Below are 27,633 nucleotides of genomic sequence, written 5' to 3' on the forward strand. Positions count from 1 at the left end.
AAGCAACAATACGGTATTGCACAGCAGGGCAGACAATGGTCTCAGCACGCCAGTTCTACTGGGATGCCAGTTTTGTCAGCATCATGGAAAATGAGGTTTTAAGGGGGGGATTTGAAGGTGAGGAATGAGGCAGCTTTGCAGATGTTTACAGGGCGTGCCGCCCAAGTCTGAGGGAGAAAGCACAAAGATGCATGCTTGAAAAGGCAACAAGCTGATGATGGCATCAAAGGTGTGACCTCCAATGTTGCTTCAGTTGCTGCTCCCACACATTCGCCACTTGCTTTGTTATGAAAACAAACTGCATTGCTGAGTTTCCAAGGGTTGGGGTGAATTGCACACTCCCCCCAAAAATGTTTCCGATCTAAAAATTCATCAGACAGTGCATATTTTCGAAGCAGATCGTTTTTCCTGTGTACAGCTCCTGCAGAATCCTGGCACAGGTCTTATTATTTATGTTCTGTACCACCTAGAATCTGTCATGAAACTTGAGATACATGGTGACACCCTGTCTCTTCCTCGAAGACCTTATCGCTTAAATAGACAAGACAAAGGGAGCACATAGAAATGGAAAGAGTCCAGGGATAGAAGCCTCCCAGTGCATTTCTTCTCTGGTGTCCACCCTCTTTCAGTCTCTTTTAATATGGTTGCTGGCCAGTCTAGTTCTCTGTTATCTGATACACGGCCATCAAGTCTCCTGTTCCTTCTCCTTGCCATAATCACTCCCTTTTGGGACTTCACAACATCCCTGGAGAAGAGGAATGTTACTTCCAAAGCACCCCTGGGATGCAGTGGCCCTGCAGTGCGCCACCCAGAGATCCCTGTCCTTAGAAATGCTCCACACTGGTCCTCCTGGCCTCTAACCCCCACGGCTGGTTTATTAATGTGATCAGCTCACCACAGTCCTCAGTGTCTCCAGATAATGGCTGTTGTCTCGACAAAAAAGCTCACACTCTGCTCTGTCATCTTCTGCTGGTTCTGGAGCTCCTCTTCCATTCCAGCTATTCTTTACTAAGCAGCCTCTTCCAGCCCTTTCAAGCTGAGGTCCTTTATCCCCTCAGACAGCAGAAGATCCTATGCTCCCCTTGGGGTCGCATCTCTCTGGCTCACCAAATGCCCTCAGCTTTCTCCTGCCCTTTGACTCCTCCCTCCTTGCCAGGACTCTTCCTTTTATACTGCAGAGACCAGATAGTATCACGTGACTGCCTTCAGTTTTCCATTTGCATTTAAAGAACCAGCCCCCCCGAGACTCTCTTACTGCCACATTCTCACAGCCTGTGGCCATGCCACTGCCCAAAGTGTGGGAAAGGGGAAAACTTATTTTCAAAGGTAGAAGGCTGAGAAGTCCAGAGACCTGCTTCTCCACGGCATTATGACAGCTTTTGACCCCAGTGTAATCCCAGTGATTTTAGAGGAGTTGCACACCAGCATGGGTTAATGAGGTCTAGGGTCAGATGCCCTGAGCTTTTGAAAGAGATGCATTGTAAGCAATGGCTGAGTTAGAAAACATGGGCCCTCCGATGAGGAAGTAGAATTAATGAGAGCAAAATTCATAGTGTGTTTGGAAGAATCCAGTGATAACAAAACAAGTATTAAAAGCAAAGGCTTCTATATGTGACCCATGCACCACTACAGAGGGATTGAATGCCTTAGATGTCTACTGATGAAATTAAAGGCACAAGCGAAGCCAACATAATCAGTGATAAACTGATATGACAGCATCCATAGGTGATGTAATGGAGCGATTTAAAGCTGATTTAAGGTAAATTGGTGCAACTCGTGCACGTAAGCAAGCCCTTCACGGCTGATACGACCAACTCTGGACCATTACAGGTGGGTTTATTCCTCCTAGAGACTTTCCAAGGGGTAGGATGTGTTTGTCTCTTGTTTCAAAGATGCAGAATAGTGGATTGAGTAGTATGTTAGGCCCCATGAGAAACAGATTCTACTCCTGCTTCTGCTGCTGGTTAAAGCCACTTCGTCACTTCTATCAGAGAGGGAGCCATTTTAGTCTGTATCTTCAAGAACAACAAGAAGTCCTGTGGCACCTTATAGATTAACAGATACTTTGGAACATAAGCTTTCGTGGGCAAATACCCACTTCGTGAGATGATGCCCTATGCATCTTACGAAATGGGTCTTTGCCCACGAAAGCTTATGCTCCAAAATATCTGTTAGTCTATAAGGTGCCAGAGGACTTCTTGTTGTTCATCAATTCTGAGGCCAGAAGAGACCACTGTGGTCACCTAGTCTGACCACCTGGGTAATGCAGGCCACAGAACTAGCTCCCTCTGTGCCTCTATTTCCCCATCTGTACAGTGGCAATTGTGATACTAACCTTTCTAAAGTGCTCTAAGATCTACTGATGAACAGCATTAGGCACTATTAACAAATTCATTAAAGGCTCTATCCATGTCACTAAATATGTCACAGGTCTTCTGCTTCTTTAATGAGTCCAAATCTCTTATTTCAGTTCAATTGGTAGCAGGCTGCCTGGGTTTGTGAAAAACCAGAAGAGGTGCATTAAATGTTCAGCTTTTCCCTCTAATAGTGCTTTCTGTTGTTGTCTGGTATCATTTCACCATCTGACCCCGCTGCCAATACTTGAAAGAGGTAAAAAGCAGGTAGTCTGCATATAAAAAGAGAAGTGTCCATCTAAGTATGTATCTAGCTAATATATATATATATATATATATATATATATATATATATATAAAGTTCTCCATCTAGTGGCATCTAAGAATAATTGATTTGTATTGTTCATATATATTTGTTGGTGTGATGTAGCTGTTAGGCCCTGCAGATGACTTCCTGTATATATAGTCCTTACTGTTCACCCCAGTTACTAGTTGAACCTGTCTAATCCAGCCCCATTGGTACTGACTGGTGCGGAACTAGAGAATTTGCCGAACAACCAATTTTCACCAAGGGGCAACTCCAGATTTTTGGTACTGATCACAAACTGGCCCTGGGCCCCTGAAAGAAAGAAAGAAAGAAAGAAAGAAAGAAAGATTCTATTCTACCTCCCCTCTAGTAATTTAGAATGTATTGCAAACACTAGTTAGAGTATATTCCTGGTTATCCAAATAGCATGGGGGTGGAACACAGATTTTATTTCGATAATCAGGTGTTCAGAAAATCAAGAGACAGAAGCCATTCAACCACTCAACAGCTGGGAGGCGTTCAGCGTCCCCGCTAATATTTTTCCATCCATGGAAAGAATAAGTTTTGTTTTGTGCATTGAGACATGTGCAAATGTACACCACCAGCGGAAAATCATGCTGCCAACTATGGGTGGCTGTGGGCATTCTGCTCATCAACTGGATGGCATCTGTCTCTCTCCTGGATGGTTGCCTAGGTGCTTACCTTACAGGGAACACTGGGGGCCTCCCCCAAGGTCAGAGGCTCATCTTCTTCCTCCACCTGGCAGTTTTGACTTGCCGGGGAGGTCTTCCAAGCTTTTCTCCATAACCCTGGGGACAAAAAACTTCCTGGTTTTGCAGAACGAAAGCTGAGATGCTCTGTCATCCAAAACCTTTCCTTGTCCTAGGACGAGGTATGTGGGAGACAAGAAAGGGACTCAAGCAAGGTGGAGGTTCCTGTAATAGGGTTTCAGATTAAGTGGGGATATTGTGCAATTGGTTCTTCTTCAAATTCCCGTCTTTAATGGATATGAATTGTAGAGAATAATGGAAGATCAGAATGTGCTTCCATGTGTTAGTAAATAGCGGTAGATATAAGCAGTGCTTTGCTGAATCAGTTTTTGAACACCCAGGTTCACACTTGTCCCTGCTCTTCTAGTGCCAAATGAGATACTATACTGCATGAGTGCATCTACTCCATAGTGTATGCCAAGCTGAACTCCAGTTAGCAAACCCTGGTTAGTTAACCTAAAACATTTGCATCTACACTCACTATTAAGCCCCAGGTTACTAGTGGTTGAATTCGGGGTCCTATCATATAAATGGCATTATTCAGGACTGAGTCCAACCACCCACACCCCAGACTTCCTTATGTCCTCCCAAAATGTGGCCACTGTGGTCTCTTGTTCATGATGCAGTGTGGGAAAAATTTGACCATCTGCCAAATTTGACTGTCCAGAGGAGAAAAGAAAGTCAGTCAGTGGGACCGTGGGACACTTATGGCAGACTCACAGCTTGTAAGTCCAGTGGGGCTGTGTCTGAACTGCAGAACACTAGGTCTTGAACTCCAGACCTCATCTAGATTCAGTCCTGAAGCTGTGGGTCCACACCATGTGTAAGCATGAGCTGTGCATCAAAGGAAGAAGCTGGATCCTGAGCTCAAATCCTGGGCTTAAAATGCAGAGCAGACGGCCCAGGTGACCTACAGCACAAATTCTGACTTGGATATGATTGAAATCTCACAAAACCAAATTATCATGTGAGATTCCTGCATTTCTGGGCCAAAATGTTCCCAAATACCTGAATCCTATTTCAGAGCCAAGCCCAAACCATCTCTCTATCATCCTAGCTTACTTTACGAATCTTGGCAGAGGATAATTCAGTCGTGGCTATTCTGTTGATAAGCATACTGTCTCACAAACATGCTCTCTACATTCCAGACCAGAGTTTTGAGACAAGCTAAGAAGAAACTATTTCTAAATAAAGCAATGCAGGTTTCACACGGAGCCATGTGCATACTTGTAGGAAAAGAAAGCTTAGTGGCCTGTTACAGGGAGCAGAAGTGTTTGGATCTATGTGTGTTGGCAGACTGATCTCTGAGCAAATGACTGTTTCCTGGAATGTCTTGGGTTTTCTTTTTCATGTTAACTGCCTCCGTGCCTGATGTGAAATTAGGGATGTTAAACTGCTAATTCAGGATTTTGGAGAATTAGGGCAGAACTGGTCAATCAACATCACATGTGACCTTTATGTGTCTCATTTGCGGTCTAATAATCTTAACTGAAAAATTATATTTACATACAATGAAGCCTGTAGTTTCTTCAGGCAAACATCTGCAGATCACTGTTATAAAAGCTGCTTTGGACAGAGAGCATATTGGTCAACAAATACTGTCTCTGTGTTTTCTGGAGCCCAGTTTGTCATGGGTGGATATAATAACTGTGGAACGGCTGCTTTGCTTTTCTTACCACTGCTTATTCTTCTGCTGAAAGTCACAAATCTTGAATTAGAGCCAATCAGATACAGCTAAACTATGCCCTGGCTGCAGTAAAAGTACGAGCAGCATGCAATCTATTGTTAGAACAGACCAGGCTAAATCTTCACTCACATCACAGCAGACACACATGTCCAATTTGTTAAACTTATTTGACTCCTGTGCAAGAAAAAGGAAGAGAGACAACAGATTAGCTAGTTTTAGAACATGATGTAGTTTTAGCTGGACCCTGTTGGGAACTAGTGCTCAAGCACTGCAATATTCATTATGTTGTTATATACAGTAAACTCCGTGGTGTCCAGTATTCGTTCAACCAGGACTCTCAAATAACCAGCACAAACATGATGCCTCTTCCCCTTCTGAGAGCAGAAATGAGTGCACCAGCAATGCCCAGCTCACTCAGTACTCACCCTGCCTCCCTCTGAGCTGCCAGATGGCCTCCCAGTCCCAGGGCTGCCAGGGTTTCCTCAGTCAGGTCCCTGGGGCTGGAGCTGCCGGCAGATCTCCGTGTCCTTGCTGGCTCCCAGTCCTGTGGCTTCTGGAATTCCCCCAGCCCCGGTCAGCTCCCCTGGATGAGAGCTGGCGGTGGAGTAGCCAGCTCCCAGCCATAGCCTGGTGGGGTTCCCCACCACTCAGCCAGGGTTCCAACAAGTAGGACTACCGATGGGGCTCTACAACCCAGCCTGCTCCCAAATGTGGTCCTGGCGGTATCCCCCATCTCTCTCCCTGCCCAGGTTCCCGCATCTGCCCTATATTATCCAGCATATTTGAACATCCAACAACCTCCCAGTCCTGAGATTGCTGGATATGAAAGAGTTTAACGTACTAAGGATCTCCTCACTCTGCCAACACCGCCATGGCCTGAGACTTTCAGCTTTTTGATCAGGAAGTTCTCAATGTTGTCTACACTCAGTGGAAATTTTGCCACTTCAGCAAGCTGCAGTAACGCAATAAGGGGAAATTTCCAATGCACAAAAGTCTCTAGGCATCCAGACCATGATTCTCAAAGAAATTTAGGTGCCTAACTATCCTTGAATTCTGTGAGAACTGGGCATAAAATTACCTGCCAAGATCTGTGTCATTGCTCACTGAATGTTACTGGTGGTTGCATGCATTTGACTCCCATTTTTGTCTTCAATAATCTCACCTTTCCAAGGTCACAGCTGTGCAAACACTTGAACACAGGCTGAGCTCTGCTAATGGAAGCAGTCCCAGTAAAATCACTGGGACAAGGAGCAGGCATGATGTTGAGGAGCCCATCACATGATTGAGGGTATGTTTATACTTCTGGCAGGGTCAGCACGCCGTGATCAATCTTCTGGGGATCGATTTTCCAATGTATGTGAAGACAGGGCAAAATGGATCTTTCTGGGCTCAATCGTCGATCCTGATACTACAGGCTGACGCACTGAGTAAAGGATGATGGCACAAGCCCAAAGATCCCTGATCTACACCAGGGAAGAAAGTAGATCTTGATACATCGATTCTAGCTATGCAAATGGCATGGCTAGAATTGCATATCTGGGACTGACTTTGAGTCCCGTGGCTGGAAGCAGGCTGGGGTGTACAGCCCCCTCGGTAGCCCCCGCTGCTGGAACCCTGGCTGGGTAGTGGGGGACTCCACCAGCCTACTGGGAGCTGGCTACCCCACCAGCAGCTCCAGCCCAGGGGAGCCGGCAGGGGCCAGGGGAACTCCAGCAGCCCTAGGGCTGGGGAGCCGGCTGGGTCTGGGGGTAACTCCAGCAGCCACAGGAGTGGAAGCCATCAAGGACATGGAGATCTGCCAGAAGCTCCAGCCCTGGGGACCTGACTGGGGAAATCCTGTGGGAGGCCAGGCCTGAGTTAAGCATCTGTGCAGGCCTGACCTTACAGCAAGGCGAGCAAGGTGGTTGTCTTGGGCCCTGTGCCTTGGGGATCCTGAGCTCCCACCAGCTGGGCCCCACTGTCAGTCTGCCACCTTGGCCCCACCCACTGGCCAGGTCCCATTGTCAGTGTGCCACCATGGCCCCGCCCACTGGCCAGGTATCACTGTCAGTGTGCCACCTTGGCCCCACCCACTCTCCAGGCCCCCCTGTCAGTGTGACACCTTGGGCTGTGCCCACCAGCTGGGCCCCACTCTCAAGAGTGCTACCTTGGACCTCATGGACTCTTTGGCCGGGCCTGCCTCTGTCTGTCTGCAGGACTGGAGTCTGAATCACATTTTGCTTTTCCTGATATGAACCAACTGATCAGATCAGAAGTTTAACTATAAAAAAGGAAAAATAAAAGAATCCAAGTAAACAGTGTGTGTATTTTTCTAAAAATAATACAGTTATGAGTAGTCAGAAAAATGCCATTCAGATATCAGCAAATAAGGGTGACCACAGAGTTACTTATAATAACTCTAGTAGTTCAAACTGAGCTAAGGAACAGTGCCTTTGGGTCACTACAGATATTCACTCAGTGCTTTGTTTTTACCCTTGGTAACTGAGTCCTTATTTCAGCACAGACAGGCTTTGTTTCAGGATGGTGGGCTGTGACAGTAACGGTTGCCCTGAAGTAGCTCTGCTTTTATGATGAATCCGAAGCAATGAAAGGCAGACAGGGCCCTAGACAGATGCCTGGGACTTCAAACATCAAATAGGATGAGCATCTTTAGGCACAGTTATGTTAATTGAATCTTGCAAAAATGATCAGAATTATTTCAAGCCCTGCTTGGCTTTCACAGAAAACTACAGACAAATTAATGCCCCCATCCCTCAGGCATCTGCGTGGAGTTCCTGGGAGACTAGATGTGGTGGGTGCATTGAAGAGGTGAACAGAGGAAGAAAATTCTGCTCCATTGTATGCGCATAGAAAGCAGCCTTAATTTGGAGTCCTTTTCTCAGGAACGGGGGGTGTCTAGAGGGAGGAAGCAGTCTGAGTGCCAAGGTGGTATTATACTTTATCAGTGCCTTTTTCTTGCTGTGTGGTATCTCTTGGAAGCGTAATTTAGCTCTTCAGTAATAAAGCACATCAGGATGTGCAGACTACCAGTACTCGCAGGAGATACATTAGTGAGGTAGGAGATCAAAAGTCATCCTTTCAGCCACCTCTGAAGTTTATCAGTTGTCCAAGAATTATTGGCATTATTACACTGATCTTTAAACTGCACAGACCAAAACTGTCTTTCTGATTTCTCCCTGGACCTGACTGGGCAGTTCACATAGGAACTTGAAATGTGCCATGTCTGGACTTACATTCATCACACTTACTTGCCTGGACACCTATTTATAACTCCAGCACTCCAAGGCAGGTCACAAGTAAGATCACTCCCCTACCAGGCTAACAAAACAATCCAAGTAAAGGTAAAGAATCCAACTCTACATCCATACAAATGATCCTTTGGCCCCTTGCAGCTGACAGTGACGTTTCTGACTCTACACCCATGCTCCAAGACCCTGCAAGGTTCTGGCTTTGCTCCTGAGGTGGAAGGCTGCCTCCCAGAGCCCGGTCCCTGGCTTTACCCCTGGGGACTATGGCAGGGATTATTCTAGGGAAGTTCTGCAAATTGTGTTCCCAAGGAGCTGAGACCTTTGAGAACCTATGAAATATACACTTCTTCCAGGAACATCGCTGCTTTTTACAGGCCCTACGTTTCTCCTAAGCTTGCCAGACTCCTGCATGCCTGCCTGCCCACCTCCATTCAACCAGTCCTTCCCAGAGGTAAGCTCCCCTGGCTCCTTGTTCCTGGGGCTTTTGACCCCAACCGGGCTGTCCTCTCTCTATATGCAGTCTTCCCCAACTTTTACACAGCTAGGACTACTAATGTAATGGAGTCACCCACTCAGGGTCAGCTTGTGGTTACTTGCTATACCACAGCTAGGCTGAGCCCATATCCCCCAAAGGGGCCAGGTGGTCTGGGACAGCCTGATTGGCAGTTTAATCTTTTGCTGTGCTCAGGACAAGAAGAAGGGAAGGAGAAGGAGAAGTAAAAGGACCTGACTTGAAAGCAGGGGTCTGCCCAGCCAATGGGATATGTTAGATTAGCCTCAAGGCTGCTGTCACTGGTTCTGTTTTCCATGGCCTCCTCAGAGCCCTGAGAATTGATATTCATAGTCCAGTGGAGTCTGGCAACATCCCCATCCTATCCTTAAAGTGACACTCAACACCAGGAGGCTGGGAAGATGGCTATTTTGTAGCTTTTACAGCCTTTCTGCAGCTGGTCTTTTCAAGGGACCATTTGTTCCCACTTTGAGGCCCCATTAAGCTGCACAGCCACATAACATTGTCTAAGGGAACGGGAAATCAGAATCATATGAGATGCTCACTGTTGTTTGTGAGCACCTCTTTGGAAAACTCAGCCTACCCTTTAACTGCACATTAAATAAATTTGTAGTACTCAACTTACTACTGAATTCTGCCAAGCACCCGTCTTCAGATGTCCTCCAGCTTCCTGAGCATGTTTTAGCTAGTTGGGAGTTAAGTCAGGTGGATGAAATGGAGGAGGGATGGTGCAGTAGTTAGAGTGATAAATTGGATCTAACATCAACTCTTCACTCTGCCACAGATTTCATGTGTGAATTCGGGTGAGTCACTTAGCCTCTCTGAGCCTCATTGCCCCATCTGTACAATGGGGAGAATTGTACATCCCTACCCCCCGAACATGCTGAGAGACTAAATACATTAAAGATTGTGAGGACCTCTGGTACTCTGATAAAAAAGCCATATACAATATCCAGAAAGAAGAACAGGGCACTAGATTGACATTCATCTCTCAGGTCAATCGCCCTTTTCCTGTGTAACTTTGAATAAATCATTTCCTCGTCCGTAAAAGGAAAAGGGTTGAGGTCTCTTCTTCCCAGTGGTGTAAAGAAGACTGAACTTAAGTCAATGGAGGCAAAAGAGACTGCTTCATTCCATGGACCATTAGAAGATATTCCAACAGAAGTAGGTTAGGGGGCAGAGCACAGGTGAGGAAGTCTAAGGTGTGTGTGCGGGTTTCACCATTTTGACACTGCTGTGCCCCCCTCTGAAAGCGAGTGGCACATAGTTTGTAGAGGACGTTGTCATCCTTTGGGAGAAAGGTGTGCTACAGGCAAACACAGAGCTTTTGTTACCATGGTCTCCGGCAGGATCTCAAAGCTTCAGTAATGGGCAGATGTGCAAATATCTGCACCCCAGCAAAAAAGAAATGAATTAAGTTTCCCTTTCCTCTGTGGGAGACACGAGAGGCCAAGAAGGCCCCAGTATCACCCAGTGAAAGGCTGCCACACAAACGTCTCAACCTCCCTTTGCGATTGGCTGGAGCAAATGGCGCTGGACAAATACTGTACGCTGATTAAAAAAACCCACTTTACGCAGCTTCTGAGCTGCCCTCTTCCATACAGCTGTCACTGCCTGCAGCAGCCACTGGCTGTAAGGGTGAGAGGGGGGCTCAGACAATGGGAACATTAATGGCCAAGCATATTGTTTGAGTCACCTCATGTCCCTCCATGCTTAATTCCCAGCTGCCTCTGCCTCCCTTGGGGCAGTTGGCTCTGGGGTCAGAGAGAGAGAACACTGTGCCTTTCTACGTTCAGCATCCTTCTCCCAGGCTTCTCAGAGAGTTCTGAGCCCAATGGGTGGATTCCCTTCCCTTTAACGCTCAGTGACCCTTCCCATAATGGGGGATAGAAAAGGTCCACCATCCAGCAGAATCTCTGCGGTCCTGCTGAACCCTGAAAGAGGGCAGAATATCAGGGGCCTTGCAAAGTGGTCCCCACATACTTTGCAGATTGGATCATGGTCCTGCAGGGGCTCCCAGCACAGTGGACAAGCAGGAAGTGGGACTGGACCATCCACTAGAAAAGAAGGATGGACCAGTGATGAGGGTGACCTTAGAAGATCTGGATTGCATCATTGCTCTGGTACAGACTTCCTAAGTGACTCCTTGGGCAAATCACTTACACGCTGAAGGTTCTTAACTCCCATGGATGTCAGAGGAAGTTCAGGGATTGACTACTTTGGGGAGCTAGGATTTAGTCTTGCCTCAGTATCAGAGAGGTAGCCGTGTTAGTCTGTATCGTCGAGAACAACAAGAAGTCCTGTGGCATCTTATAAATTCACAGATATTTTGGAGCATCAGCTTTCATGGGCAAAGCTTATGCTTCAAAATATCTGCTAGTCTATAAGGTGCCACAGGACTTCTTGTTAGTTTTGCCTCAAGTTTTTCATCGACAAAAGTAATGGTGAAAATAGCAGTTCCCTATCTCACAGGGCAGTTAAGAGGATAACTAGAGCAAAGATGGTGATGCACTCTGTGAGGTATTAAGGTAATAAGAACATATCACTCCTTCTGGGGGGAGTGGGAGGTTGTCCATTAGTTTATATGTACAGCGCCAAGCGCAGTGAAGCTCTTGTTTGGTCTTGGGGCACCACTGTAATCAATCGGATCAGTATTAAGTTCCTGCAATTCGGTAGCTAGAGAGATCTGCGAGTGGTGCCTTGGCAAGTCAGATTCCTTCCTCACAAGAGAGTGCTCCAGAGTCCAGACAAATCACCACAGATGGGCGCTGAAAGAGGATTTGAAGCTAACCCCTGATCTGGGGTTAAAATGAGATTGCTCCTGGCCCTGCGGGTGATTCACTACCTTGTGTAGACTCAGGGGGAAGCATTTCTCAGAAAAGCAGATTAACTACACTGGCAAACTAGCCGCTTTCATTGACAAAAGATGCATTCGCCCTAGGGTGCTATGGCTCAGCCTCCATGTAGACACACGAAAGTGCCTGTCAGCCCTCAGCCTCCTTCCTTCCCTCTGGGCAGATCCACAGTGCACTGTACATGCCACATAGTTTAGGCATAGAATGGGGAAGCTGAAGACAACGACAAACAGAATTCTAGTCAGTATGTGCCATTCATCACCGGGTCTGTCCACTCTAAATCGGATCTGAATCCGGTGTAAACTGAGGTAACTCTGCAGATGCCAGTAGGTTCACATCATGGGATTTTCAGTGCCTCTGATCCTTGCCTTGCAGTGTTCCCCATGCCAGTGAGTACTCGCAGGTTCTCTAAACGCTGAGAGACAGCAGAGCTGGCACCCACTCGGGGCCAGATGGGATGGGGGCCTGGCTCCATGCTGTGGAAGGGGTGGGGCTGACAGCAGAAGGGGCGGGGCCAGGAGCAGTGAGATCTCAGCGCTACCCAGACCATGGCGCTGGGCCCCCCCACTCCCTCACAGCTTGGCACAGCCAGAGCAGTGCTGTCGCAGCACTTCAACGGGGCCCAGAGCTCTGGCCTGCACTACTGCCAAAGTATCAGCAGCGGTGGCCGGAGCTGTGGGCCCCTTTGAAATGCCAGGCGCAGGGGCAACTGCCCCCTTTCCCCACACCTCCATTGGCGGGCCTGCCAATATGATTTGTTGGCAGTACCGGTGTATGCAAACAAGGCTAGCACATTTGGAGCTGCCAGTGTGTTACTACTCCTCCTGTCCTACCATTAATGAATAGATCTTGAGAGCCAAGGACGCAACAGTGTCCTTAGCAGCCCCTCACTTAGGTGATGTAACAGAAAGAAGCTGCAAAACCTTTGCATAACAAGGAGCATTTCTGTCTCGAGTCTGGATTTCCCAGCTTCCCCCTGACCCACACACACTTTGAGACAGGCTGTTCCTGAGTTTTTGACAATGAAGTCACGCTGTAAATTTATACTGACCTGCACAGCCCATTGGGAAATGAGGATTGCTCAGTTCTTACAAAAAGCACTTGAATCTGAATCTAATGAAATAAGAATAAAAGAATAAGAATAATTCCCTCTAGGGGGCACCAGTGTTCCCTCTATTTTTTCCATCCGTGGGCAGAATAATTTTTGTTATTTGCACCAACATCAGTGTCGATGTGCACCACCAATAGAAACACACGCTGCCCACTGTGGGTGGTTGTGGATGCTCTGCTAACCAGGTGAACGGCACCAGAGTCTCTCCTGGGTGGCCACCCGAGCGACCAGCTTACAGAGAATGTTGAGGGATATCTAGAGGCCTTAACTGAGATAAAACACTGCTAGGTGCCGTACAGCCACAGTAAGAATTAATCATCTATAGCAGCAAGAAACAAACTGAATAAGAGGTAAGAGATATTATCATCCCAATTTTCTAGACAGGAAGCTGAGGCATAAACAGACTGAGATACTTGTCCGAGGTCATGCAGGAATTGTGTCACTGGTGCAGGAATTAACTCCACACTCCTGAAAGCCAGGCCAAGTGGTTGATCACTGGTTTGACCCTTCCTTTTCCTTACACCAGTGCAATTATTAGCAATTGAGTGGATTTATTACTGATTTACACCAGAGAGGAAGCCGTGCTAGTCTATACACTATCAAAACAAAAAGCAGTCAAGTAGCACTTTAAAGGCTAGCAAAATAGTCTCTGTGAGGCTCACAGATACTATTTCATTTTGCTAGCCTTTAAAGTGCTACTTGACTGCTTTTTGTTTTGATTTACACCAGTTAAATAAGGGAGACAATTCAGATCTCTAGGCTTAGAGGCTTCCATACCAGAATCAAATTTAAAAGCCTCGTTGTAAAATCATGGCAACCCTTCACTGCTTGGGCAGTGACTTACTCAGTGTTGTGTTTGGCACTGCACAGAAAGAATCTCCATGGGGCTGGGAACTGGTCTGGGATGCCAGGATGGAACAGGATTGACACCCAGCCTTGTAAGAAGCATTTTCTTTCTACTTGTTGCTGCAGATTCAAAGTTCCTGGAAGGCAGAGGATAGGGATACGTCAAACTTGAAAACAGCTATCTGAAAGTGGGGGCCCCTCCCCGCCCATGGGAGCTGGAAAGGCAACAGAGAACGGCACATGGTCTGTTTCCTTTTCCAGTTGTAAAGGGGTCAGGAACTCAGCAAGGAGTGTCTGAACAAGTGCTGCATTCTCTTGGGTTCTTGGTCAGTCTTCCCTGCCTCTCCGGCCGCTCTCTTTAATCCAGCTGGCGGTTCTGAACAGGGGAGGAAAACTCTCAGCACAACTAAGGCATTTCTAAACGCGTGAATTATGAGTAACCAAGACTATACAGCAAATACACCACGTGAGTACCCGATTTCAACCCCCCTCCCTGCAGTGACAGCAAATTTATAAGTCTGTCGTTTAACCAGATGAATTTTAAACACAGTTCAAGTTCAGCAAAAAAATCATCTGGGAGTGCCTTAAAGGAAAGAGCTATCGGCAAACCACTCTGTATTTATATGTGTCTTGAAGTCACAGAGAGACTTGAAACAGACATCTGCCAAGTTTAATTCCTGAACATAGCCTATGAAAATTTGTAACATTTCATTCTAAGTGGTAGTTTAGAGAAAATATAAACTTACTGTGTTCCCCTTAAGGAATGAAAGTATAAAGCATTCAAAAGATTTAGCGTCTCTCTTCTGACATATTAATGGTGCCGCCCAGTTGTATTTAGAGACACCAAGCTGTCTGTATGCAATAAGCGATGCAAGCCAAAAACTGTCAGTCTGTATTTAAAGTTACATTGCATTTGTTTTGGGAACTTCAGAACCAAACACAGTCTTAGGACAACTGAGTGGTTTACTCAGACTAAGGACATAAGAAGCAAAATTTTATGCTGGTATAACTCTCTTGACCTCTGTGGCACGTTAGAGAATTGTCTCAGGGAATCAAGTGACCATTTAATCACCATGCAGTATAATATTTTGAGTAGTATTAAAAAAAATAGGGATAGATTCCAATGTGGTGCAAATCCAGAATAATCCCAGTGACATCTATGGAAATGTTTTTTGTTTCAATGGTGGAACTGACTTTAGACTCTGACACAGAGTTCAGAGGATGGCTTTGAAATGTGTTTGTTTGTTTGTTTTTCATTTTATTTCAAACGTGTAGCCTGTTTGGTAACATCACAGCATATTTTTAATAAACCCAGCAAAGTGATCTGATTACCACAACTGATATTTATAATAAAAGTGCAACCTTAAATCTTGGTCCTGTGCTTGCTGAGCTAGGTGGCATGAAATCTGAAATTGACAGCGGCTTTCAAGCTTTAAATGAGATAAAGTGAACAGGAAGAAATGATCTATTGAAAAGAAGCACTGGAATTTTAGCCAGTGATTTTGTATTTTTCCTGGGTCTTTTTGCAAATTGACAACAATTTAAAAGCTGAACAAAATCTCAGTTTTCCTGGGGGGGTGGGTACCTGTAATTTTGACCAGATTTAAACCTATTCACTGCTAGCTGAAAGAAAATAAACATTTAGCCAAAGATTAATACTTTAGAAGAAACTACAGTGTCTGGGAATATCTGTACACTTATTTTCACACATGTAAATTACTGTAACCATTGCTCTCAAATGTCTTGTGGGAGGAGGGAGTTATGATTATTGACTGTAAGGCACATTATTAATTGTTCAGTGCTGTGGACTATGCAAAGCCAAGGCTGCATCCTTTACTCGGGAGTTTTGCCTGGCTAAGGAGTTCAGGCATTGAGTCCTAGGTCTTCATTCTGATCTGATCTCACTTGTGGTGGTGTAGAGCTGCAGTAACTTCACGAAAATCAACTGATTGCCACAAGTTTACAAGAAGCATAAGCGGATTCCAGAATCAGGGCCAACATTTCACTTATCTCTGTGTATTAAAAAGATGGAGATATTTTTTCAGCTTTTAAGTTGTTATCTACTTGCAAAAAGACCAAGGGAAAATAAAAACCACTGGCTAAAATTCAGCTTCTTGCAATAGTACAGAAGGAGAAAACTATACAGCAAATCTTCTCGCAGTCTAACATCTCAGAAGGAATTCTCAGTTTTTGACCATGTCAGACTTTGCAAACCATTTTTATAACCAATTTCTACAGAGGGTAACATAGAAAAGGTTCACCTTTTAACTGAGCGTTAGATTGAAATAATATCGCTGTCTGCTTTCCAACGCTCTGAATGGAAGTTTTTCCTGCAGATTCAGACAGGAAGTTCTGGTATCCTGTTTTGGTTTGCATCACACATGTGATCCACATTTGTTTAAAAAAAAAAACAAAATAAGAACCCCATTCAATTAACGTGGAAGCCTTCTGGTGACTACATGTGCAAGTTCAGTACATTATGTCCATGCAGGCCTGTTGGTTTTTTGTTTTTTTTTTTTTCCTGGCACAAATCCAGTAGCTTTGGCACCAGTCCGTTTCTAATCAAGGAGATGTTAAAGTTCAATGTGTTGAGAGGTACAGTACAGAACAGACAACAGATGTTAACAGAGAGAAACTGTGTCTGGAGAAACAAAGCTGGATTGCTTGGTAAGCAACATGAGAAGTACTGCTGCAAATATCCATAAAGCAGCAGCCATAACTCAGACTAAGTTAAACATCTTATACTAATTTTTTGATACGTGCAGGAGGTGCCATATAACAGCTGTTTTGTAATGTTAAGAGAATGGCAATCGGTAAGCTAATTGCTGGAGAGTTCTGGTCATCCTCTTGCATTTACTGATGAATGAGGAGGGATTTTTACTCGCTCTTGCTTATATATAGCATATTCTTGAAGGTCCTGAAAGAGCATGAGAGAAAGCGGAATGTATGCATTCTAAAATCACCAGCTTTAGGGGCTTTGAGAGTTTGGTTCCTCTCATATTCCTCTGCTTCTATTCTTCTGACCATGGTATATTCAGAGAGCTATGTGGCAAAGCCATTATCGAGCGTCTGTGAACTTCCTTGCAACAGTGGTTTTTCTCTGCATCAGTTTACGCTCCTATGCTTATTATATTCAACCTGTGGGATTTCCCCACATCCCTCCCTACCCCAAGGAGGAAATGGGTGGTGTAGACAGTCACAGGGACTCACTGGGAAGGAGTGCTACAGGGAGGGATCGAGGGCTCACAGGGAACCCCAAGCTGGGCATGAGTCAACAGTGTGACGCTGTTGCAAAAACGCAAATATGATTCTGGGATGCATGAACAGGAAAGTTGTGAGCAAGACACAAGAATTCATTCTTCTGCTCTACTCTGCACTGATTAGGCCTCAGCTGGAGAATTGTGTCCAATTCTGAGCTCCACATTTTAGGAGACGTGTGGAGAAATTGGAAAGGGTCCCAATAAGAGCCACTCAAACGATTAACGCTCTAGCAAATATGACCTATGACAGAAGATGAATGGGTTTGTTTCATTTGTGAAAGAGAAGTTTGAGCATGTGTGGTGCTAAGAGTGCAAGAGGGACCTTGAGGCTGCAGCCTCTCACGTGCTCGGTCGGCTGCGTGGATCAGCAGGAGCAGGAGAACAGCCTCTACGAGCCTATTATTTTCTATCTCACGCAGATGATGAAAAGTGATTGGATCCTTGGTGCTACTGGTACATACAGTACAGCTTGGAGCGGGAAGTGGTAGGCCAAAGGCTAATGCACGATCTGCATTCTAGAGCAAGGGGGAAATCAAGGACCAGATGTGCCAGCTGGTCTCATGCCTTGCCCTTCACTCAGGTCTTGTGGCACAGGTACAGTCAGTCCCTGAGGGAACCTTCACTGGACAATGTTCTGACTTGAACCTATGTTTGATATCATTGCCTCTCATCAGGGAGGCTCTGTCTGGAACAGTAAGCTTTACATAAGAACAGACGCTACTGATGAAGGAAACATACTTCTCTGCTAAGCCCTTTGAATATTTACCAAGTCAGGAGCCAGGGTGGATTTTACCCTGACCCTATTTTTGTAAAAAAGCAGAAGGCCCCAAATCTAACCAGAAATGCTTGTGACATTGAGCGCCTGCATTTGTGTTTATTTCCCATGACATTGCATGCAAATGGGATATATCTAGTCCGTTTGATGCAGGTTCTGATACTGCAAGGGTGAGCAAACTTTTTGCATTGGGCCTCACTTTTCAGCCCTGGAATTAGCCGGGGACCCGCAAAGCTGTGGGAGGACCACAGGAAGGGATGGGGGGTGCTCAGAAAGGAGGTGGGACACTCAGGAAGGGTGTCCTGGGAGGTGCCCTGAATGGGGAGAGGTGCTTAGGGAGAGGACCCCAGCAGGGTACCTTATCAAGCCCCATACTTGCTGGCAGCCCCCACCACTTGACTCAGGGCCTCTGTGCATTCTGATTGGCCCAGTGGTGGTGGTGGGGAGTTCCCTTGGCAACAGTAGTGGCGGAAGCCATGTGGGAGACATTAGGGGGGAGCCAATCACTCTGTGCCTCACCTACAAAATGTGGGGAGGTGCCCCCAACTTTGCCACCCCTTTATACTGTACTCATCTTCACTGATAACTATATGGAAATACGTGAATATAAAGACTTGCTCGCTCTCTTTCTCTCTCTCACACACACACATTGCGGTAACTAGACACACAAATATAGGTTTAAAAATTGCACGCAAATAAGGCTCTGGTTTTTTTTTTCAGGTGCATGATCCTTGATAATTATTGGGATCACTTTTCCAATCAGAGAATAAAAGCATAAATATTATACAGAATATTTGAATGACTCAAGTTGTAACTAGCTAAATGCATAGGTCTCAGAATTACTGCATGACTCCCAGTAACCTTGACACAGAGCTGATATCACCGCACCTTTCCTTCTGGGTATCAGCGGAGTAGAGTAAGGTCCCAGAGTATGCGAGGGTTCTGTTCCACTCACCCTCGAGTAAATCCGGGTTTCATACAAGTTGGGGTCTGGCTTTTTCCCCAGCAGAACACATGTTCTGCAGCCGGGGAAGCAGCTGAAAGGTAAGTCCTGGGCTGGGGGGGGGGCAGTTGGGGAGGGTTAAGCCTGGCAGAGGGCTGAGAGTATGGAAGGTGGGCAGTGGGGGTGAGCTAAGCCTGTGGTGGGTTAGGGCTGCAGGGGGGTGAGGGGTGGAGTTCAGAACGTGTGGTAAGCTGGGCTGCGGGGGGGGAGGGCAGGGGAGTTGAGCCAGAACCAGAGCCGTGCCTGGGTGGTGAGCCGGCGGGGGGGTTGCACTGTCGCTATGCAGGGCAAGGGGGGGCAGGTGAGCAGGCAGCGTGTGAGCAGGCGGGGGGTCACACTGGAGCCACGTGGGGCAGGCAGCTTGCAACCTGGCGGGGGGGGAGTCACACCAGAGCTGCACAGGGTGGGGGTGGGGGGCGGCTTGTGAGCTGGCGTATGGGTCGCGCCGGAGCCACGTGGGGCAGACAGGCAGCTTGTGAGCTGGCAGGGGGTTTGCACCAGAGCCCTGTGGGGCGGCGGGGGCGGCTTGAACCAGAGCCCCTTGCAGGTGATTTAAACAGAACCGGGGGTATGGGGTCAGGGTCAGACACATAAGAGCAGGGTCACACACTCTTGAGTTCGCGTACTCTGAGACCTTACTGTACTAGGCATCCATCAAGATAGATAGATAGGTAGATAGATAGATCCTGTTTTCCAAAGTCTCATGGGACTTAGGAATCAAAGTGCCTAACTCACTTTTGAAAATGGGACCTCAGTTTTAAAGTCATTTAGTCGCTTTAGAGAATTTGACCTGCGGCATGATAACTGTTCCTGACAATTATCTGGTTCAGGAATGACGACATTTGCAGAGCTCGAAATTGGGTTTCAAGAGATTTATAAACAGGAAGAAAAATGAAAGGCTGGGGTGGATAGTTTATTTGCAGCCAATAATGCAACCAGTTCCAGCCATGCAAAAACAGCAGGCTGGCACATCATAATGCATGGCAAAAATAAGTATCATAATTCTGTGAGTTTCTCCAGGACTCAGCATCGTCCCATTCACATCAGATTCCAGTTGAAAGTGGCTATCCTGTGCTCTCACAGTGCATAAATGCAGTGCAATGACTTGGCTAAGTGATTTTGTTTTACTTTATCTTCTAATCCACAAAAGAGACCCACCTCTCATCTTTCTCTTTTAACATATGCTTCACACAGGGGATCTTTGCTGATGAAGCAGAAAACTTAGCTGAAAAGTGCAGGGGGTTAAACTTGTTCTGTGCTTTATAAAGTTTTAAGTGATCTCTCTCTCTCTCTCTCTCTCTCTCTCTCTCTCTCATTTTTTAGCTTATAAAAACTGTCTTATTTCATGAGGGTCTCAGTCTTTCTTCTTCAGATAAGCCCTGAGATGGAGTTAAGCTTTTTATCAGGAAGTTGCAGAGGGGCTTTCAAGCACACTCAGGGACAGCTCCTTGACATCCCGTGACTGATAAACGACTATTTCAGTTTTCTAATGGCAGCACTCCTGTTAAAAATGTCCTACTTTATGGGACTGTCCACGCTATGAAAGAGGACGTGCACCAGGCTTTATATTCCAGAGTCAGTACCAACCCTCACGATATGTTTTTCCAAGCTACAACACCTACAAAACTGACACATATATTGATTTTTAAACACAGAATGTTTATTCACTTAGTACATGGATCCTACATAATGGCTTTCAATGTATGTGTCAGCAACGAAGGGTCCTGTGGCACCTTACAGACTAGCAGAGAAGTTTTGAGCATGAGTTTTCATGAGCAAAGACTCACTTCATGCTTCTGTATGTGTGTAATTCTTTCAATACTCATGCTTCTGCTTGGAGATGGTCTGTTTTATTATCTGACTCATAACCCTCATCCCACATTTGCATGCTTATCTTTGCCGTTTTTAGCTTAGATCCCTCTAAAAGCTGGTATAAAATAAGTAGATGTCCCCCGGAAGGCTCAGACACCTCTGGTCAATGTGCTGTCAACTGAAAACAATCAGCAAGGAGGGAATCAGATTCTACACTGTGTAAAGAAAGTGGCAGAAAACAGCATGGACCCGTTAAACATTTTCATATGAAGCAGTTGTTTATTAGCATCACTAATAGCATGGTCTGGGGAAGAGGAATAAAAGAAAATGACTTGAGGAAAAAGTTCAGCCACTGAGGAAGTCATTATTTAAAAGAACAGGATTGTGGATTAGAAAACACTGGTCTCCTTTAATTCTCACTGAAATAAATGGAATTTATTTGTGGAACAGTCACTAAAATGCCACTAAGGGTATGTCTGCATAGCAGCCTTATTCTGAAATAAATTATTCCAGAATAGCTGATTTTGAAATAACGCTGCTATACACAAAGCCTATGTCTACACTTGCATTCCTCTTTCAAAAGGAAACTGAGGGAAATCAACTGAGGGAAATCAAAAATACAAAGGATGCACTCATTTACATATCTCGAGTTTCATTTGCATAATCTCTTTGGGAGAGGTTCTTTCAAAAGGAAGAAACAGTGTAGACAGGGCTCTTTCGAAAATAAACCCCATCTTCGAACAAACCCTTCTTCCTATTTTGTTTCGTGAAGAAGGGTTCGTTCAAAGATGGGGTTTGCTTTCAACAGAGCCCTGTCTACGCTGCCTTTTTCTTTCAAAAGAACCTCTTTGGAAAAGCGATTGTGCAAATGAAGCACAAGATATGTAAATTAGTATCTCATTTGAATTTTCGATTTCCCTCATTCACATTCCTCTTTCAAAGGAGGAATGGAAATGTGGAAATAGGTAAACATGCATTTCAAACTACCCCTTATCTGTTTTGATATACAACGCCTACACACATACAGCCCACTTCAAAATAGTGCCGCTGGACATGCTCTGACCTATTTTGAAACAGTCACTATTCTCTGTGGCTGAAGCTACACTACATTCCGCTTTCCGAAGGGGAATGCCAATGCAGCCGATTGGAAATGCAGATGAGGTGCTGATTTACATATTATGTGCCTCATTTGCGTAATGGCAGCCTCTCATTTTTCCAGAAGTGCTGTTTTTGGAAAAAGAGCAAGCAGTGTAGACGGGGTTCCTTTGAGTGCAGGAGGGAACACTCAACAGGGGGAGGGAGACCTCAGTGGTTTCAGCACTGGCCTGCTAAGCTCAGGGTTGTGAACTCTGCCCTTTAGGGGACCATTTAAGGATCCGGGGGAAATACATTAAAAACAATAAATCTGTCCTGCTGTGAGTGCAGGGGACTGGACTCCATGACCTCTGAAGGTCCCTTCCATCACTATGAGATAGGTATATCTCCATCTTTGGAAAAAAAAACATTTTCAAAAGAGCCCTTCTTCTCAAAAAATATGAGGAAGAATTCTTTCAAAAAAAGGGTTTGTTTTTGAAGGAACCCACCTACACCGCCCGGGGTTTTTTCCCCCAAAAAAACAGCAATTCTGGAACCTGAAACAGCGAGTGGCTACCATTAGACAAATGAGGCACACCATATGTAAATCAGGGCCTCATTTGCATTTCCAATCAGCCACATTTGCATTCCCCTTCTGAAAGGAGAAGGTAGTGTGGCCACAGTCTGTCTTAACAGCACCTATTTCAAAATAAAAACCAGTCAAGTAGCACTTTAAAGACTAGCAAAATGGTTTATTAGGTGAGCTTTTGTGGGAGAGACCCACTTCTTCAGACCACAGCCAGACCAGAACAGACTCTGGTCTGGCTATGGTCTGAAGAAGTGGGTCTGTCCCACGAAAACTCACCTAATAAACCATTTTTCTAGTCTTTAAAGTGCTACTTGACTGTTTTTTGTTTTGATAGTGTGTAGACTAGAACGGCTTCCTCTCTGTTACTATTTCAAAATAGCTAGTTTGAAATAGGCACTATTCCTCATAGAATGAGGTTTACCAATTTCAAAATAAGGCAACTTCTATTTCAAAATTATTTCAAAACAGCAGTTATGTTGTGTAGGCACTAGGATAATTATTTTGGAACAACAAGTGCTATTTCAAAATAACTGAGCTGTGTAGACATACCCTAAGAGTGAATCAGTGGTTGGAGAAGAGTCACCCCCAGCTTTTATTATGACTCCTACAGAGCAGTTTCAAACCATGGAAGAGGGAGCAGTTCTGAACATGCATATCTCAAACAGCTGGTTGTGTCAACGAAATCCATGCTGTTTCTCGCCTGTATGGGGAAAATGACCTGCATAATTATTCAGGTATAACTCCCCATCTGGACCCTGTTCTAAAATAAAGCTGATTTTACTTCAGTGTAATTATTCTGTTTTGCAAGCAAATTACTTATTCTGGACTCAAATACCGTAATATCTTCCATATCCAACAGCTTTGGGACTGGGAGGTTGCTGGATATTCAAATATTACAGATAACCCAGAGGATCCCTTAGAGGATCCCTTCACTGCTATGGCCCAGTGCTCTGGGGCCAGGCCCGGGCACCATGAGGTTCCCAGTGGCTCACCCAGTTTTTCCTCCCTTTCCCAGTCCACAGAGGCCACTGATAGGCACAGGTACAGGAGGGGCTGCAGCAAACCCACCCGCTGCTGGCCACAGGTGCAGAGTGATCCAGACTGGCTCCCTGCCGCTTCTTTTCTGTTTACATGCCATCACCAGGCAACAGAGGGGCAATGGTCAACGTTGGTGGTGGCAGCAGTGGTGGTCTGTCGCCTCCAGGGGTCATGGATGAGAAAAAAGAAATGATTTTGGTGTTCATCATGGGGTGACCACATGGGGAGTCAAATGCTCTCTGAGCTTTCTGTATCCAGATATAGCCCTAACATGGATTCGCCCCTCCATTCAACAGAGCTTTGTGACTTTCCACTTTTCCTGATCTCATCCTTTCTTCCTAGGACACTTCTGCTGCATCCAAATTGGACTGTTCATGAAGAGTTGTTTTTTCCTGTCTTTCAAGCGTGTCCCATGTGTGCAGCAGTCAGTAGGAAGGGAGGGAAGCCAAGATCAGATGCTGGAAAGACACAAATCATCTTTTTCTTCAGGAGTTCTCACACCCCTTTCACTTCTCCAAAGATTTCTGTCTTGTTCTTTTGAGTTAACTCTGGAGTGGAAAATCTTTCCATCTTCAGGGTTTTCCTGTACAGTAATCAAGTAGAAGTTTTTATTTGCGTTTTGGAGTACTTTTATTCCATGCATTGCAAACCCAAGAGTGTTTCTCTTTCACTGCCCCTCAGCACATTTCACTTTTGGATTCGTGGTTCTAAAGTGCACTCTGAGGTTGTTTTCTTTTCCCAGCCTCAATGCACTGAGTTATTTTATATACGACTAATCGCGCACTCTCACACTGCTCTGTTCATTAGCAGCTCTCACGGCAGTTTACAAGGGAGCATTAGCTCTGCTTTACAGATGAGCACCCCGAGACTGAGCAAGGGAAGTAACTTTCCTGCAGTCATCCCACATGGGAGTGACATTACTGAGATTAGCGCCTGGATCCCCAGTGCTCCGCACCGGGTCACTATCCATTAGGAAACCCAGTCTTGCCGCAGTAAATAAGCACAGGAAGGCAGCAGCTGTAGTACTGCATATTGCAGTACACAGGTAGGACAAGACTGTAACTATGGCCTGTGCTGAATAAAGAGCTTCATAGCTACATCTCCTGTGGCCAGCTCAGTACCCTTCCTAGGCCCCAGACCTCTGCTCAGTTCACAGTCCCACAGAATAAGGCCTGCTTGCTCTTACTGGGGTTCTGGAGCCAGTCCCTTGGTTTGAAGGGCAGCAGGTAGGATCCCCCTGCCCCGGGTCTGAACAGGCTGAGTACCCAGTCCCGCCCAGCCTCCAGCTGAGCCCTGAGATCACCAGGGCAGGGAGTACCAGATACTCCCTGTGGGAGTGTCTCACCTCCCCTGCTGTCTCTGGCATTCTCCTATGCTATTCTCTAACTCTCTCCCTGCCTGCTCTAATCTCCTCACTCCTCTCCAACCTCCTTTTCCCCCCAGAAGGGAGGAGGAGAAGGGTGGAAGGTTTTTAAAAGGCCGGTGGCAGCCTCAAATGAGACTGGCTGGCCCTAACTGAGTTATAGGAGCCTCTAACCACTGAGCCTCCTCTGCCTGTGCGAACACCTCAGTAGCCAGGACTGTTTCTGCTTTTTAGAGCTGCCTCTCTCCCCTTGCAAGCTCACCCTCTGACCTGACCGGGTCACACACCCTAAAAACTGACCTGAAAACAAATTATGACTCAGGCTCAGTGTTTCCTCCATGGGAGGAATACATCTTGTTACATGCACCAAGGCATATGCAGATGTGAAGAAGAAACACATGCTGCTGACTCTCTGCTAATCAGCACCTGAATTTCCCCTGGGCAGCTGCCCAATGTTCAGTTTATAAGGAACATTACTCAGGCTGAGTCTACATAACTGCCCCCAGGTAGAATTGAACCTGGGACCTCAGTACAGCAGCCACTGCAGTTTGAAATAAAAGCCACCACCCCTTCCTAGCTATAGAGGTGACTCATTTGCTCGCTTTCTGGAAGTGGTCTAGGCACAACTACATGCGACAGCAACCCACACCCCAAGATCTGTAGGCCACATCTACACTAAGAAAAATACATCAGTTGGACCTTGTCAGTGCAGCTGTGCCAGTTTAACCATGTCATGTAGCCACAGCATACAGTGATGGAATGAGTTTGTCCATCACTGTAGAAACACCATCTCTCTGAACAGTGGTAGTTACATCGCTTAAAGCATTTTGCACTGGGTATGGGGGTATGTCTGTCGATGCCGATCAGGCTTTGGGGCTTTCACACCCATGGCCGATGTTGCTATACTCAGAAGCCTGGAAAAAAAGCTAAGGTGCCAGTTTTTAAAAAAGGCTAATTGGAATGACCTGGGTAATTATTGGCTTGTCAGCCTGACATCAATCCCAAGCAAGATAATGGAGCAGCTGATACAGGACTCAATAATGTGCTGAAGAAGGGTAATTTAATTAATACAGATTAAGATGGGTTTATGAAAAATAGCCCCTGTCAAACTAACCTGGTATCTTTTATTTGTAAGATTATCAGTTTAGAAGATAAAGGGAATAGGGCTGATGTAATGGACTTAGGGTTCTGAAAAGGGTTCTGAATTGCTGAGGCATGACATTTTGGTTAAATAAGTGGAACAGCATAACATTAACACAGCACCCACTGAATGGGTTAAAAGGGCTAACTGATAGGTCTCAGAAGTGACTATGTGGGAAATTGCCACAAAGTACTGTTTCATAAGAACGGCCATACTGGGTCAGACCAAAGGTCCATCTAGCCCAGTATCCTGTCTGCCGACAGTAGCCAGTGCCAGGTGCCCCAGAGGAGGTGAACTGAAGACAATTTGTCTACTGCCATGCATCCCCCACCTTCGACAAAAGGCTAGGCACCATACCTTACCCCTTGCTAACAGCCATCTATGGACCTAACCTCCAAATATTTATCAAGCTCTTTTTTAAACTCTGTTAGAGTCCTGGCCTTCACAGTGTCCTCTGGTAAGGAGTTCCACAGCTTGACTGTGTGCTGTGTGAAGAAAACCTTTCTTTTACTAGTTTTGAACCTGCTACCCATTAATCTCAGTTGGTGTCCTCTAGTTCTTATATTATGGGAACAAGTAAACAACTTTTCTGTATTCACGTTCTCCACACCATTCATGATTTTATATACCTCTATCATATCGCCCCTCAGTCTCTTCTTTTCTAGACTGAAAAGTCCCAGTCTCTCTCGCCTCTCCTCTTATGGGACCCGTTCCAAACCCTTCATCATTTTAGTTGCCCTTTTCTGAACCTTTTCTAATGCCAGTGTATCTCTTTTGAGGTGAGGAGACCACATCTGCACGCAGTATTCAAGATGTGGGCGTACCATAGTTTTATATAGAGGAAGTAAGATAGTCTTTGTCTTATTTTCTATCCCTTTTTTAATTATTCCTAACATTCTATTTGCTTTACTGACTGCCGCTGCACACTGCGTGGATATTTTCAGAGGACTATCCACTATAATTCCAAGATCCCTTTCCTGATCTGTTGTAGCTAAATTTGCCCCCATCATATTGTATGTATAATTGGGGTTATTTTTCCCAATGTGCACTACCTTACACTTACCCACATTAAATTTCATTTGCCATTTTGCTGCCCAGTCACTCAGTTTGCTGAGATCTTTTTGAAGTTCTTCACAGTCTGCTTTGGTTTTGACTATCCTGAACAGTTAGGTGTCATCTGCAAACTTTGCCACCTCACTGCTTACCCCTTTCTCTAGAGCATTGACGAATAAGTTTCCATATGGATTGTTTTTGTCAGTGGCCTGGAAGGAAACCTGAAATCATCCCAGTGAAGTTTGCAAATGACCTGTCTAATGAACGTAAGAACAGACGTACTGGGTCAGACCAAAGGTCCATCTAGCCCAGTATCCTGTCTTCCAACATTGGCCAATATCAGGTGCCCCAGATGGAATGAACAGAACAGGTCATCATCAAGCGATCCATCCCCTGTGCCCATTCCCAGCCCAGACAAACAGAAGCTAGGGACACAAGTCGGGGACTGATAAATAATGTAATGGTCAGGTCACTATTTCAGAGTGATTTAGATCTGTGGTCTAACAGGGACAAGCAAACAATATGCATTTTAATATGGCTACACATAAATGTTAGCTTTGAGCACAGAGGATGTAGGTCATGCGTAGAGGATGAGGAACCTATGCTGGGAAGCAGTAACTCTAGAAAAGATCTGGGGGTCATGGTGGGTAGTCAGCTGAACCCAAGTACAGTAGACCCCCGAGTTACCTGAGGGCTATGCTCCTGGGGACAGCTGAGAACCAGGCAGCAGCACCAGCTTGCAGGTCAGTTGCCTAGTCAGTGCTAGTCAGTTTCCTGTCTCTGTCCCAGCTCCCTCAGCTGCGGGAAGCTGGGCAGAAGCACTCCAGCTGGGGGAG

At 45.7% G+C, this 27,633-nt stretch overlaps 1 protein-coding gene and 1 long non-coding RNA gene across 3 annotated transcripts in view; one reads left to right on the forward strand and one right to left on the reverse strand.

Annotated features, from left to right (window-relative positions):
• Positions 1-27,633, reverse strand: part of LOC142016874 (uncharacterized) — a 95,499-nt gene that overhangs the window by 47,513 nt on the left and 20,353 nt on the right. The gene's annotated exons all lie outside the window — the stretch shown is intronic.
• The window catches only part of GYPC (glycophorin C (Gerbich blood group)), a 35,864-nt gene continuing 21,956 nt past the window's right edge, over positions 13,726-27,633 (forward strand). Inside the window, exon 1 of one of the 2 annotated variants that reach the window (XM_075001292.1) lies at positions 13,726-13,781. In XM_075001292.1, the coding sequence (XP_074857393.1) occupies positions 13,748-13,781 (34 nt within the window). In that variant the 5' untranslated portion in view covers positions 13,726-13,747. Of the gene's footprint in view, positions 13,782-13,861; positions 14,156-27,633 lie in introns of those variants that run through there. The other variant, XM_075001291.1, reaches the window with a different exon arrangement.

This window comes from Carettochelys insculpta, chromosome 8 (assembly GCF_033958435.1).
Source record: "Carettochelys insculpta isolate YL-2023 chromosome 8, ASM3395843v1, whole genome shotgun sequence".
NCBI classification, from domain to species: Eukaryota; Metazoa; Chordata; order Testudines; family Carettochelyidae; genus Carettochelys; species Carettochelys insculpta.